This window comes from Cheilinus undulatus, linkage group 11 (assembly GCF_018320785.1).
Source record: "Cheilinus undulatus linkage group 11, ASM1832078v1, whole genome shotgun sequence".
Classification (NCBI taxonomy): Eukaryota; Metazoa; Chordata; class Actinopteri; order Labriformes; family Labridae; genus Cheilinus; species Cheilinus undulatus.
The window spans coordinates 37,791,970-37,806,875 of NC_054875.1; the positions used below are offsets into that span (position 1 = coordinate 37,791,970).

Genomic DNA, 14,906 nt, shown 5'->3' on the forward strand with positions numbered 1-14,906 from the left:
TTCTTGATAAGTAGCCCTATGACAATTTGATGAATTATTTTCAAAATTCAGATTTTCAAGGGAGCCAGGTAGCTTGATGATTGGCAGGCACTAATGGGTAGGGGCTGTGGTGCTTGGCGCACTGGTCACAGGGTCCACTCCCGATCTAGCAGCATGTTTGGTGTCTGCCCATTCTCTCTCCCAGCGTTTCCCCCGTCTCTCCTCAGCTGCCCTATCCAATAAAGGCAAATTGCGCCAAAATAATATAACAAAACCAACATATTTTTTACAGTATTTGTGTAGTAGAATTGTCTTGTTTTATCTTCATTTTTTCTTGTTTTGTCACATCAGATAGTTTTTTTGTGAAGCAAAATAAAAAGATTTTAGCTTTCCATCTAAATAATATCTTTATCTTATCATTTTTGACTTTGCTGGAAAAGGTAACTAATAGTTCACTCATGCTTTAGCCATAATACAAGGTCATCCAATCGGCAGAACTCTTGCTTTAAAATAGCAGTAGTGAAACTTTTGATGAAACTCAGTGGTTATTTTTTAATATCCAGCAGTTGTTTGGAGGTTGTTATTCATCCTCACCCTCTCCTCCTTTTGTATTTATCCAAATAAATCATAAGTTTGTTTTATTATAAATTATTCCGTTAATTTAGTGAAGATGGCATTATTACAGTCACGATAGTCAAACAAATGAGAGGGACGTCACTTTTAATGAAGTTGAAGAAAGAACTGTAGGTTGTTTTATCTCCCCTCCTCTGGTAAAGGATGGTTCAGTGTTTCTTGTGCTAAATGAGATAATAAAGGAAGCAATGAAGCTCCTTTCCTCTAACCTTGCAAAGCAGATGGATACGCCCGTTTCCTTGTTTTTCACAGGTGAATCCATCTTGCAGAGCTCCCATTTGAACCATTTGGGCCAGGTTAGAAAGTGACAGGACCAATCAGCGACGAGGGGCAGTACTTTCAGGCGCGGCAGAGTCGTGACGTAAGCAGCAGCAAGAGCTGGTGCAATTATGGTGGAAGAGATTAGTGTGGATGCTGCTAAAGTGCCAGTTTGATCAGAACTTGCCAACATTTCTTCGTTTAAAGAAGAACAAAGAACAGCAGTGAGTTGTTTTCTTTCCAAAAACGACAAAAGTCGAGTACCTACATGTCTATAGTCGCCATGTTTCGCGTTATTCCTCAGTAGCTGTGTTTTGTTACTCTGATTGGCCCATAGAGATGTGACAGACAGAACTTTCATCCTATCACACTCTGAATATTTTTCAAAGTCTCTGCCTTCTTCCAAACGTTTCCTATTGAAGCTTTCCCAGATGGATGTGTGAAACAAATCCATCTGGCGTGTCAGGTTACCTTTCCTCACCCTTTTTAAGGATTCAAAAAGGCCTCATTGTCGACTCACATGCTTCTGGGTCATTTCCCTCAGTTAGGAAACTTCCTCAGCAAAAAGGACTATTGGAACAGACCACTAGTCTGTCTTTGAGTTTCTTCATTATGTGTTGCATTGGCTAGAAGAACCACACTGTTCTGCTCTGCTCAAGATATGTGGCCAAGGCCATATTTAGTGGAGCCCATGTCCAGTACATGTCAATCAACACAGAGCACATCAATCCACACAGGAAGGCTAACCCAATTTCACACTAAAACACCAAATACGGACTGTCCACATTTTTCTGCATCACTATATCAGCATTATGTCAAAACAGGAAGCAGATGAGCAGCTTATCAATTATTTACAGACAGAGTAGGTGCTGTTTGTATCTTTACTTCTTGGGGATGCATGATACCAGATTTTTTTTAATATCCAGTGAATTCATCTGAGCTAAGGCTGGGCCATAAATAGAAATTTAGATTAAACTGCAATAAGGCCTATTAGAATTTTAAAATCAAAGGTGCAAGATTTCTTTTACATGAATTGTGTCAAAATTCCAGTTTAATACATTGAGCAGCAGAGATTTTATCTTGTACACAACATGCACACATTCAAGGGTCAGTTTTTAAGAATCCTGATTTCCTTTATCTCTAAATTAAAAATTACACTGTGATAATTTGCTTCAATACAAAAATTTATATTGAATTTGCAATATGAGTTGAAATAGCTGCAATCAGATATTTTTAAGCCCTAGATTTTAATCTATTAAATAATGTTTTGGTTATGATATCAAATAATTTATTGCCTCTGTTATCTGGAAAACACAGAGGATGAGAAACTTTTAAAGAATTGCATATCAAATCACAATTGCAATATGGGAAAAAGTTGCAGTTAGATTATTCTTAGCTTATTTTAGCTGATATCAGTGCTGTTCACACTAAAACTTACATTTTTAAAACACACCTTAAAGTTTAAAGAATGTGGATGAACAAAGAAAAACACTTCAGCTGATGTAGGTCTGTCTGTCCAGCTTGAAACGTATTTATACATATGGCCGATATTTACAGCCAATATAGACTGGTATTAACAGTAGGTATATTGGTGGTAAATTTCTGCTGAAATGTTCGAAATCAGCTGGTACCAATCATTTATATTTTATGCTAAAATCTGGTGATACTGATATCATGCTGATACATGCATCTCTACTTTTTCTCTTCATTCCTGTATGAAATTGTGATCCACTCTGAGCCGAACAAGGCTGGGCTGTACTCTGTTGTAGCAAAACTATGGCACAGATGGGCCATGTGGAATGGGTAGATACTTCCACATGCACATGTAAAACTTGGTGCAGCCTGTGGCTCATTTCTGACATGTGAAGGCAGAAATTAATCTTCTAATGGAATCAGTTACTGTAGTTTCTTCACCATAAGACCTGCTCCAGTTGCTATCAGGGTGAAGCCATGTTTTTGGCTTTTTCAACCATTTCTTGACAGTTGGACTTGTTTTTGTGACCAGAGCAGCCACCTCCTGCTTATCATTAGAAAGATTCGGATTTAATTTGTTACTAAATTGGCTTCAATTAAAATGTCCAGGGGCTAAGTCCACTTCTTATATACAGTCTACGAGGCACACACAAAAATCATTTCCAACACGTGTTAGGAAGTTTAAAAGAAACACAACTAGAAACTGCTCTTTCAATCCCTGCTCTCCCTGTACTTCCAAAACTGTCAAAAAAAAAAAATAAATAAATAAAAATTTAAAGCATGACAACCGTCTGAAAACAAGCCATGGCGATGTCTGGATGAATCACTCTGAACAATGAAAATCAGACTGATAGATGGTAACATGAAACTTACCATTATCTGTCTGGACTGACTGGTTTTAAATGTTTGCTACACAGACACTGTCACAGCCACCCAATAATGAGCCGTACAAATCCCCCATGATTCTCCACTCTCCCTCTATGCAGATAACAATAACCATGCAGCAGCGACACAAAGCACAAGCACGTTCTGATTCAAGATGAAGACAAAAGATCACTGGAGAGCTGATGAAGAGGGATGGACTTGGTGTTGATTGTTTCAAGTAGAGCTGTTCCGATACTGATTTCAGTTTCAGAAATGACCGCAGTGTAGCGTTAAGGATGTCAGTGAATCAAACTGATACCAGAAATTTAAAGCCCCACAAACAAATCCTGTATCTCATTAAAACAGAAACCCACAGATATAATCTGTGATGCCAAATAAAAAAAAAAACAGAGAAACTTTGCATTGAATCAACCTTCCTTAATTGTAAAAAAAAAAAAAACCTCAAAACTCAGCAGTAAAAACCTAAAATGAGCTGCTTTCTGAATCTTCTTCACAGGACTTTAGACTGAGCTGGGTCTAAGCAACTGCTGACAAATGCTTAGCTTGTTTGTAGGTAATCAGCTGTTTTAAAGTGGGGCTGGGAATAGGGATGTAACAATATCTTGCAATACTGTAGAATTTGAAACAGATAGGGAAAATGCAAATTTAAATGACCAAAATATACACACCAGTCATTTCATTAGGTATACCTGGTCAACTGCTCATTAACTCAGTAATATGATCAGCCTGCTGAAGTTAAAACAGAGCATCAGGAGGAGAGGGAGGAAGTTGATCTAACGTCCTAAGACCCTTATATGAGGACATTACATTTGGGCTTTCCCACGACGCAGTAATCACTTCTGCTATGAGAATTTTTAATTTTATTGTTCAAAATGTCCACTGAAGATTAGTAAAGTAATTTGCTTGAAATGTTGGGAGAATTTGCTATGAATTTTTCAACTATTTTCCTGAATTTTTTTTTTTTTTGGGGGGGGGGGGTGTTGGATATTTTTATTGAAAGTTGGGGGAAATTTGCTTTGAAATTTTTTAGCATTTTCATGGCAATTGTTTGGATGTTCCAGGGAATTTCTTTGTGAATTTTCAGACATTTTCTTTTTTTATTTGGAATCACACATAATAGACAATGATACATTAACTAGCAAAAAGATTTTCAGCATGATCCCTCTTTAAAGTTTTTCTTTAACAAAGAGATGAAAAAAGGGAAAAATATTAGCAAGAAGAGGAAAAAACAGAACAAAAAAAAAATTACACTTTATAACATTAGAACATAGGGTATCTCTTATATAATAAGAATTTTCAGACATATTCATTGAAATTTGGCAAATTTATTTCTAATTTTTTGGGGGAATGGGAGGGAAGGGGGTCCCTTAAATTTTCACAAAATGTCATGGAATTTTCAGGTAATTTGTTTTGTTGGTTGGGTGAGTTTTTAATCATTTTCATTGAATTTGGGGAATACATTTCTAAGTTTTGGGGAGTTTAAATAAGAATTTTAGGAGGGGTTGCATTGAGGTTTTGGAGAATTTGCTTGATATTTTTCAGAAATTTACATACATTTTCTGGGGAGTATTTTTTATAACTAGGCTTTCTAGTTAAGTTTTACTGAAACATTAGGGGAATATTAGAATAAATTTTGGGGTCCTTTAAATGGGATGGTCAAAAAAATATTTTTAAGAATTACTACAGAAATTTCACATAGTTTGTGTGGATTTTCCAAAGTAACATTTCAAATAAATTCAGAACCTTTGTTGATGCTTGGCCTTCAGTCTTTGTGGTCCATCATCAAATGGCCCCACTCTTTCAGTCTGACTGCAGACCACCAACAACTGACCAACTGGCCGACACGCAGCCAAAACATCTGCTCTATTACTGATCCAGTGCTGTATTTTTTGCAGACGCAGGAAGTGTAGGAGATGTGGACATCATTTTTGTCAGAAATAATTCCTGTTCAAAGACAAAGCTGAGCTTTTAAACTAATTAGGTCCTAATTAGTGGGAGGAACTAAAACTGCATTCAGACAGAAGCTCAGATCTCTAGAGATTAAGTTATTCAGTGAATGGAGGTTTTCTAAGCCTAAGTGCCTTGTTGATGGCAGAGATTAGAGGAAAATGACCAGACTGTTTCAAGCTGATACATTATACATTATACATTGTCAAGGTTTGATAATGTCAAACCTTGAGGCCGATGGGCAACAACAGAAAAGCCAAATATTCGCTTTTTTTTAATAAAGTTATATCTGGCAGCCTACATTTTGCTTTTACTGTTTCTTTTGTAATGAATAGTTAATGCACAGTATGTAAAATTTCACCACCGGGGGGCTCTCAACCAGAACAATAACACAATACAAGGAGTACAGACCAGTGCTGCCCAGCTCTACTGTCTACTTCTCGTTTTGAATGGAGGACTTTTCAATATAAGGCATATTTACTAAACAGAAAACCAATGTTTGTTTTTTATTCATAAATTTCTCATAATGAGGGAGAAATGCACAGAAAAAAAGCACTTTATCGTTCACTAATGGATGCCAGGGTGCGCATGCCCTCTAGCGTCATTTCCAATGTCCTGGAACCGCTTCCAGTGCAAACACGGCAGTGCCTTTTTCAGTGCATTTTCCCCTCATTATGAGTAATTTAAGAAGGTGAGCAGTGCTGATCTTCGCTCGCTGGAAATGCTGATTGTGGGGGACTTCCATGATACAGAGGTGAGTTTGGGGGGTGAACTCGCAACCTATGGCAGCCACCATGACAAGACACGTCCCATTACAATTAGAAAAATTTCTCTGTCTTTTAAAACATCAGGAAATATTTGAGATACTGTAAGACCTCAATTAAAAAAAACACAGGAATGGTTACTTTTTGAATAATATAGATATTTCAGAGCAGAAATTTAACATATTTGATCTTTAAAGGATATTTTAAGGTGGAACAGCATCATTTTTTGTCCAAATGCTGCTAGCATTCTAAATCTCAATTTGTATTTATAATAGCTTGAAATAGTGCACAGAACTGTCTGATAAGCAACATAATTCCTGGAGAGCATGTCCCTGGACCCTCCAAAGATGGGACATTTAACACCACTCCTCCACCCCTGACCAGCCAATGACATGCTGAAATGCTTTGGTTGCTGCTACGTCATTGGCTAATAGACACCTACATTAGTGAGCAGTTAAACAGGTAAACCTAATAAAGTGGTTGGAAAATATGTATGGCAATGCTCTTTTTTTCAACCAAAAGAGGGTGCTTAGTGTATTTATTTGATTAAGGATTTGTAAACAAGCAAGGAAGAAAATGGATATTTTGAGTTGTTATCAGTTCAATCATTTCAATCTCATGTCTTAAGAAAAAAAAGAATATTGTAAGAAATTGTAACAAAATTGCACCACAAGTCCATTATTGTTGTGTCTATTGTTTTATGAGTTAAGTGTATTGTTACATCCCTAGTTTTAACTGTGCTGGGCCAGGTCATACAACAACGTTTCAGTCATAGTGTTAGTTTTTTGGACTACAGCTGCTAAATAATAAAAATAATTTGCTTTTTTAACCTTTACTTTCAGAGGGGTATTCTGTACTTAAGTCTTGGTACCAGGACAGGTATCAAGAAGGTAAAAATGGTATCAGAACATCTCTAGTTTCAGGCAGGTGATTTATAATCACATGGTTGATCAGATTTGATTTTTGGTTTCGTGTACACACCCAGTACTGCAGAGCTGTCCGCTGCATGACTCAAGATGCTCATGATTGACCTTGACAATACAGGACGAGTTTTAGAATACACATATTTTTAAAATAAAATGCAATCCACTGTCAACTTCCTGCGCAGTGAGCCAGAAAAGCTAACATTAGCATGAGTAAGACATCTGATTAAACTGACATCTTATGTCAGGAACACTTAGATCAGCGGTAATGTCATGTTGCATGTTGAGTCAAATTATCACTTCAGTTAATAAAAGGCTGATGAAAACTCAAAAGCTCATCTTTTTGTTGCTCACCCTCGCTGTGCTGGCTGCCGGCACTCCCACTGTGGAAACTGTGGCATGGGTCTGAGTATCCTGGAGGGAAGCTGGGGGGCGCGGAGGGAAAGGGAGGGTAGGGGAATGGCTGCCCGCCCAGGGGCCATGGGTTGGTGGTGGGAGGGAGCGGAGCCAGAGTGTCCTGCTCAGAACCTCCACCGCTGGATCCCTCATTTAAATTGAGTGATGCCATATCTGATTGGAGAGAAAACAGAACCAGAGAGGGAAAAATTAGCACAATACCTCTATTCATAAACAAAAAAGTCACAGACATGGAGCTGCATCATTGATACAAGGAGAGAAGAGGTCGTACTTTGGCAGAGGTCTCCAAACGTGTAGTAACACTGCTCAGAGAAGGTGATCTTGTTGACCGTGTGTCTCAGGTAGCCGTGTTTCAGCAGACTGCTCGCATACTTCCTCGCATCCCTCCGATCTTTGAAACCCTCAACTCGAGAGTAAAGCCAGTCCACCACGTCAGCACCTGACACAGCAAAAGACAAGCACACAGACACATGCAGACATGTAGGCTCCATCTCTAATGCGATAAACAGATGCTAAAAATACTGATCATGTGCACAACAACCACAGTGGCTACATGTAGACAAACAGCTCGATGTTGCAGAAGGCAATGCCAAAAGTGAGAATGATATGCTGCAGGCCCCAAAATTTGTGGTTAGCTAAATGAGCAGTAGCATTTTCTTGTATTACGGAACTGAAAACTACATGAAAACTTGCTCTGGATTTGAAGGACTGTAATATAATTACAGGTTAAATCGTTTCAAAATTTTATAGTCGCCAGTTTCAGATTTCACAGCTGTAATTTATCATTTTAATCTTTAAAAAAACAGCAACTTGCATTTGCCTTTTCTTTATTCCTTTTAGGCAGGATGTTTATTTTAACAGTTGTGTATAACATCATTTGTAATAGACAGCTCAAGTAATGGTTGCAGGTTTTAATGATGACCACATTCAGTAATACAGTCCAAATTTAAATTACACTAAATGATAAATTACCATAATTATCAATAATAGTTCTCTCCATTTCATTAGCATTATAGCTGCTAATGTTGCATTGTTCTGTTTTCTATCAGTCATGGTTGTCATTGCTTATCGTCCATATATTCTCCATCAGTATTGATGTTACAGTCATATCCCACAAATTTTAAGATAAGTTTATGGCATGACAGCCATAAATCTGTCTTCCACCTGTTGTTTTGTTGTTTCTCTTGTCCCTCTTTCTGCATCCCTCCTCTTCTCTCTTCCTTTCTCCTCCCACTCTCTGCCCTCCTACCCCTCTCTAACCCCTGTGCTGATTCGGCAGACAGCTGTCAGCATGAGTCTGGTTCTGCTCGAGGTTCCTGCCTGTTAAAGGGAAGGTTTTCCTCGCCACTGTAACGAGGCTTAATACTGCTAGTGCTGAGCTCATGGTGATTAGCTTTGGGTCATTATAATAATACGTCAAAAAGTATAGTCCAGATCTACTCTCTTTGTAAAGTTTCTTGTGATAACTGGCACTCCAAAAATAAAAATTGATCAATTGATTGAAAGGACACAGACACAGATAGGTTTTTGCCAAGGTGAATTGATAATAAGACCATGGGTCAGGCTCTGTGTCTGTCTGCACTGCACTGTGTCACAGAGGCGAGAACAGTGACCAACAAATGAGGAAGATGAACTCTCCTGTACCTTCCTGAATGTTTGTGTCGATGTGTTTCTAAGCATTCTAGAGTAACTGCTGTGAAACAAACACAAATTAGCATCTTACTTTAGTGTTTTATTGGTTCGCTAGCTACTACTCTCTATGTTTAATCTCAAAGTTGATCGCCAGCCACTGTACACTCTCTCTCTCTCTTTCTTCCCCCACTTTGCAGCAGTTTTAGGTTATAAATACGACTGTAAATCTACTTTTATCTGATCATAACTTTGGTGCAGTTGAATGTAGAAAAGACAAATGATAAATCTTTTTAAGCACACAGTTTAACAAAGTGATCTATTAAAAGTGTATTATTCAATATTCGATAAGATTTCACATGTTTACTTTTTACAAAGGCTGTCAGCATTAACTCAAATTGTGATGTGATTAAGGTCCATAATTAGTGCATTAGTATTTTCAATCCTGATTAATCAGGACGCTTTAGTTAAGCCAATGCAACATCTCCCTGCAGCCACAGTGACTTAAATTCAAGCTGAAGCTTAATAGGAGATGCGCAAAAAATCTTCTCTGCCAAAAGAAGCTGTCAGCGCTGTTCTTTGCTCTTTATTTTATTAAAGATATGCAGATATGCGCCGGTGGTGGGCATTGCTAATGGCTTCCAGTACAACTAAACCACCACCGCTTCATTCTCCTTACTTTGATGATCAGAACCATTTTTGGGTCTGGCATAATCATTTTCAGATTGGAGCTTTGCAAGATGGATCAGCCTGATTTCAGACTTTGAGTCTGGCCAATGCTTCTGCTTTGCAAGATTAATGCAACAGTACTTTCTGAACATTTTCAACACGTTTTAACAATACCATCATAATACTGATAACTACACTGATCATTTTAGTCACTATAATCGTGATATGAAATCTTCACATCGTTTCATTTCTACTCAAGTAAGCATAAAAACAGCTCAGAGCAATTCCCACAGCTTTCTACATGTGATTATTTTAAAATCTCCTCTAAATGAAACAAAGTTTTGTTTTGAGTTTGTGCCCCACAGCTCTGCTTTTGTTTCTCACCAATGACAGCGTTAGCGATGGTGATCTTCAACCACATCCTGTCCCTGATCTCCAGGCCAGAGTCAGGCAGCTGCATCACCTTCACAATGGTTGCCATGTCTGTTTTACTGGCAGACAGAGGCAAGTCATCAAACTCTGGGGAGTGAGAGAAGTGCGTGAGAAAACACTGACCAGCAGAAGTGAATAGTTGAAATGCCATTGGGTTATCATAAATACCAGGGTAGGGATGTGTGATAGAGAGGCTGGTGGTTTTACCGTAGTGTGGGTAAGGTCCTGTCAGGGCAGTGGTGTGGGAAATCCAGGCTGCAGGGTCAATGGGTCTCACTGGCTCGGCTGAACAAACATAGTTTACATTTTTGTTCCAAATTAGATGCTTGATTTGGTAAACTTGTACATCTAAAAATAATGTAGATATGTGTTTGGTGTAGTCTGTAGTCTCACCACGCGGGATGGTGAAGTAGCTTCTTGGAGATGGGTCCCAACATTTGGCAACAGTAAGACTAATAGGACTGTAGAGAAAGAAAGACAAGTTTTTAATGGTTTTTTAAATCTGTGACTGACATGTTGTGCTTTTCAAATCATACGGTCGGTAGTTAAAGCTCCTGTGACAGAGTCTTAGTGGGTTATGAAACTGAATGGAAATAATACTGTTGCCTCATTCTGACCTACAAAAGCAAAGCAGTTCATCATCAACATGATTCATTATTTTTTTTATAGTATTATCTAATGCCTGTAACCGCTGCCACTGGGTAGGTGTCATGAGTCATTCAACCGCAAGATGAGAAAGAAAACAGCCTTAATTTACATCCACAGTCTATTCACTCTGAGAAATATATTTCACTGTTAAAAGAAAGTAGGATGAGATTTTTTTTGTATAACCTATATTACAGATGTACAGGACAATATTACAACAAAGATAAGAGGGTGAGCTGTCTGACCCACAGGGGGTGCCAAAATCAACACAAACCAGAGGTTCGCCACTGAGCTTTAAATCATGATTTTAGAGGTGAAAATACTAAACATTGGTCAATACAGGTGAGATAAAGACACTAAAGAAGAAATGCAAGAAAACTCATCTACTAGAGGTCAGTGTTTCCCAAAGTGTGGGTTGAGGCCCACCGGTGGGGCCTGGAGGAACAGCAGGAGAGCAGTGAGAGGCCTTTTACCTCATAAAAAACCATAAACATAATTTTGAAAATTAAAACCAAGTTTTAAATGATTGTAAAATACTTAATTACATATTAAAATGCTTCTTGCATGCTACATCATCATCTCTGAAACCGGTGGACCCAGTGTACCATGCCGCCTTGCGACTTGTCTCTGGAGTGGGTTTTCACACCCATCATTGTGTTTTGTATGAGACACTTGGTTGGCCTTCCTTATACAGTAAATGGATGGAACATTGGTGTATTTTTCATCTAACCATATTGCATGAATTCCCTTCTTATCTATGTTTTCTACAGAATCCAAAAACTGTTAGTAGGTGAAACCTTCGTTCTCATGGATTCATCATGTATGAGATTCCTCAAACTCGCTCTGTCTTTGGTAGAAGAGCTTTTAATGTTTTGCTCCGTCATTTTGGTCTGTGCTACAGGGTCATCTTAAGCTTGAATGCTGCATTAGTTTAGGAGATTTTAAATCTAGAATTATGGAACATTAGACCAGCATATTCATATGTTTTTCTGCTGAAAGCTGCTGATTGGTTGACTCATGTAACCTTGTTCTCTTTTTGGTCGTGTGTGGAGCTTATTGTGCTGCTGCATTGGCCAGGACTGTCTTGTAAAAGAGATGTTTGTGTCTCAGTGGGAATATACCCGGTTACATAGATAAATAAACTTTGTTGAACCTGAAGTTGCAGGTGCTGGTCCATAGATACAGGCCCATTATCTCCATTATTTAAGTGATCAATAGTGTAAAAAAGGACTGAAGCTTTAATAAAACTACATCTGTTTCAAAAGACAAAATATTAACTGCTAGGACTGTATTTTCCATGGTTTGAAAAGAGGTATCCATCAATCATTTGTCATTACTGTTATGGAAATTTCTATATCTCTGACTTTGTAGATATTCTCAAGATGGTTAAGTTACTTTATGGTCCCAGGTCAAGCTGTAAGGTCCTGGGCTAATAGTCTAAACTCATCAGCTTGATAGATAAGACACTAAATGTTCCTATAGTCAAGGTTGTTTCTTCACAGCTTGTAATTTGTAAGAAATCTGGCTTTAACTTTACAATGTGTTGACGTCACTGTTTCTCCTTTCAAAGTAAACAGCTCAATGTAAGCCATCTGAGTCTCCTGTGTCTTCTTCTGACCTCAGTTTTTTAATAAATCATTACCATAATACAAAAGTTTAAACTCCTGCTGTTGTGACAGTCCTGTTGTGGGAAAGTCATTCTTCGAATAAGGGATCGAGAAAGTCTCCAAATCTGGCCATAATTATGCTTTTCCGCAACAACTATTAAACTGTTTGGATTTATTTGTATTTATAGTGATGTTTTTCTCTCATTAGACTTCCCACTAATTCTTCAAATCCTTTAAATATGCAAACAGCGCTCTAACTGATGTACACAAGTTAGTCTGAAGTTATGCTGCCAGTGAGATAATCCTCTGAAGTCACATTCACTAATCATAGTCAGTGCTTCATGTCTTCTGTTTGCTCTTACCCAGTCTTTGAGACAATCTCTCTGAGGATCCTCACGGCGTCATCATTGCTCATGTTCTCAAAGTTTACGTCATTCACCTGGTATACAGACAACAACAAAACACAATTATCTCATTATATGCAATTAAAACACACATTTATACGGTGTGTTTTTAAAGCTAAAGTACTATTTTGAAGCTCTGCAGAGGCCTCAACTGTATTTATACACTAATCCCTGCAGAGCTCTGTTGCCTTCAGATGCCTGCAAATCCTAAGCTGCTTTCTATGGGAAACAGTCATAACGACACATATATTGTGAATATTGGAGGGAACTGTAATCAGACAATGTGAGTTTTATAGTGGGTGTAGCAGTAGAGCTGTGTCACACAGATCAAAAGAAAAGCCAACAGGAAGGAAAAGGAGAGGCAGAACGACTTCTACAAAAGAGTGACGGAAGTGAAAGCAACTTTGTGGTTATTAATAGGCTCAGACAGCGATGTATTCATCTGTTTATGTGTCACATTAAGCTTTCTCTTTGTTCACACAGCAGCGAGACTGAAAAACAAAGGTACCTGAAGCAACATGTCTCCAGGTTCTATCCTCCCATCAGCAGCCACTGCTCCGCCTTTCATGATGGAGCCGATGTAAATACCACCGTCTCCCCGATCGTTACTCTGACCAACAATACTGATACCCAAAAAGTTGTATTTCTCTGTCAGAGAGATGGCAGGAAAATAAGCATGAGAGCTGTATCAGGTCTGGAAAGTATAAATCTAGTTTATCTCCTCTATTAGTGAGTTTACCCATGTTGAGTGTGACGGTAATGATGTTGAGGCTCATGGTGGAGTCGGTGATACTGCTGAAGGATGAAGACTTCAAAGGAGAGAGAAGAAAAAATCAGAGTGACATAAAGTCTATTTCAATCAGTCCACTCATCCGTTTCTAATTCTCCTTGTCGATTTCAATTCGAGCAGAAGTATTGACGTGTCTCATGGAATCTTACCCGGTCTATTTTGGCCACTTTGTGCCTCCGTCTGCGGCGTTTGTGTCTGCGCATCAGCTGTGAGGAAGAACTCTGTTCTGTGGAGCTACTGAGCCTGAAACACACAAGAACAGAGAAAGGGAGATAAATATGAATAATAAGGAGTGGGAAGAGCATTGTTCATAGGGATTGAGCAGAAATAACAAGACATGTTGGGTACATTTATGTTTACATGCAAACATGTAGAGGTATAAACACAAATGAAGAAAAAAGGATGAATGCAACAGCATTGCATACAATATTTACATAACAATGATCTAAATAAAGAATCTCTTTGTGGAAGGAAAACGCTGTTTGTATTCCAAATACACAAACTCTAGTTGTATGTGTGACCACAAACTTATTTACTTCAACTTTACTTATAATTTTTAGGTGTGTAGTCGGGATGAGTGGATGTTTGAGCAGAGCTGAAAATATTCAAGAAAATTCACCATGAACACGCAAAATACTGTATTTTTGCATGTTCATGGTGAACATGAACATGCAAACTGGATTAGCAACACATGCTTTAATATTCTATGAATTATTTGGCTTGCAAAAAACTATTGGCCTGTTTCTTTAAGGGTTGACAATTTGAGATCCATCAGTTAATATTTAGATTTTACTTTACCTTTTCTACTAAGCTTATTTAATTTGTTACCTTTTTCCTTTATAATAAGGACAGCTAAAGGGGGGCAGGTAATGAGGACTGGGCTGGAGTGAAACCTGCAGCCATTAACTGTAGTGCATGCATATGGGGCACCTGCTCCACTACCTGAAAATGTTTTTAGTAGCAGCCAAAGTCACAGTCGATCATGTTGGTTGGTATCAAAAATTTCCAGATATCATCACAAAAACTGTCTTTTCAAATAAATAAAGTGAAACTCATTCTCTGAATGAACATCTCCGGTAGCCTCAAAGACAAAATAAACATTTTAAACCTCACAGTGGTGGTGTTCAGTGCAGGGTGACAGATCAGAGAGACTCTAATGTGAGGTAGTTTGTTACCTGCTTGCATCCTCGTCCTCCTCGCTGTCAACAAATGAGCTGGACTCCAGCTCGCTGCTCATTACAGAGGCGCTGTCGTAGCCCATGGCCGAGTCCCTGGCGGTGCGCTCTGATTTGGAGTGACCGTTGATTCGAGGGACTGCAGAGACGAAGAGAGAGAGCAGAGTGAGTCAGACGGGAGGTCGCGTTTATCATCGCGGGGTCAGATTAGAATGAGAGGTAGCGACCGCGAGAGGAGGAGAGTGAGTGCTAGTGAGAGTGGAAATATTGTCGTTA

The 14,906-nt window shown here is 38.6% G+C and overlaps 1 protein-coding gene across 3 annotated transcripts in view; it reads right to left on the reverse strand.

Moving 5' to 3' along the window:
* Window positions 1-14,906, reverse strand: part of LOC121517254 (segment polarity protein dishevelled homolog DVL-1-like) — a 65,273-nt gene that overhangs the window by 5,341 nt on the left and 45,026 nt on the right. Inside the window, exons 5-14 of one of the 3 annotated variants that reach the window (XM_041798893.1) lie at window positions 14,631-14,769; window positions 13,605-13,698; window positions 13,405-13,474; window positions 13,174-13,313; window positions 12,624-12,700; window positions 10,403-10,470; window positions 10,217-10,294; window positions 9,962-10,096; window positions 7,551-7,718; window positions 7,217-7,432 (exon numbers count right to left, since the gene is read on the reverse strand). In XM_041798893.1, coding sequence (XP_041654827.1) covers window positions 7,217-7,432; window positions 7,551-7,718; window positions 9,962-10,096; window positions 10,217-10,294; window positions 10,403-10,470; window positions 12,624-12,700; window positions 13,174-13,313; window positions 13,405-13,474; window positions 13,605-13,698; window positions 14,631-14,769 — 1,185 coding nt within the window. Of the gene's footprint in view, window positions 1-6,915; window positions 6,971-7,216; window positions 7,433-7,550; window positions 7,719-9,961; window positions 10,295-10,402; window positions 10,471-12,623; window positions 12,701-13,173; window positions 13,314-13,404; window positions 13,475-13,604; window positions 13,699-14,630; window positions 14,770-14,906 lie in introns of those variants that run through there. The other 2 variants (XM_041798894.1, XM_041798892.1) reach the window with 2 other exon arrangements.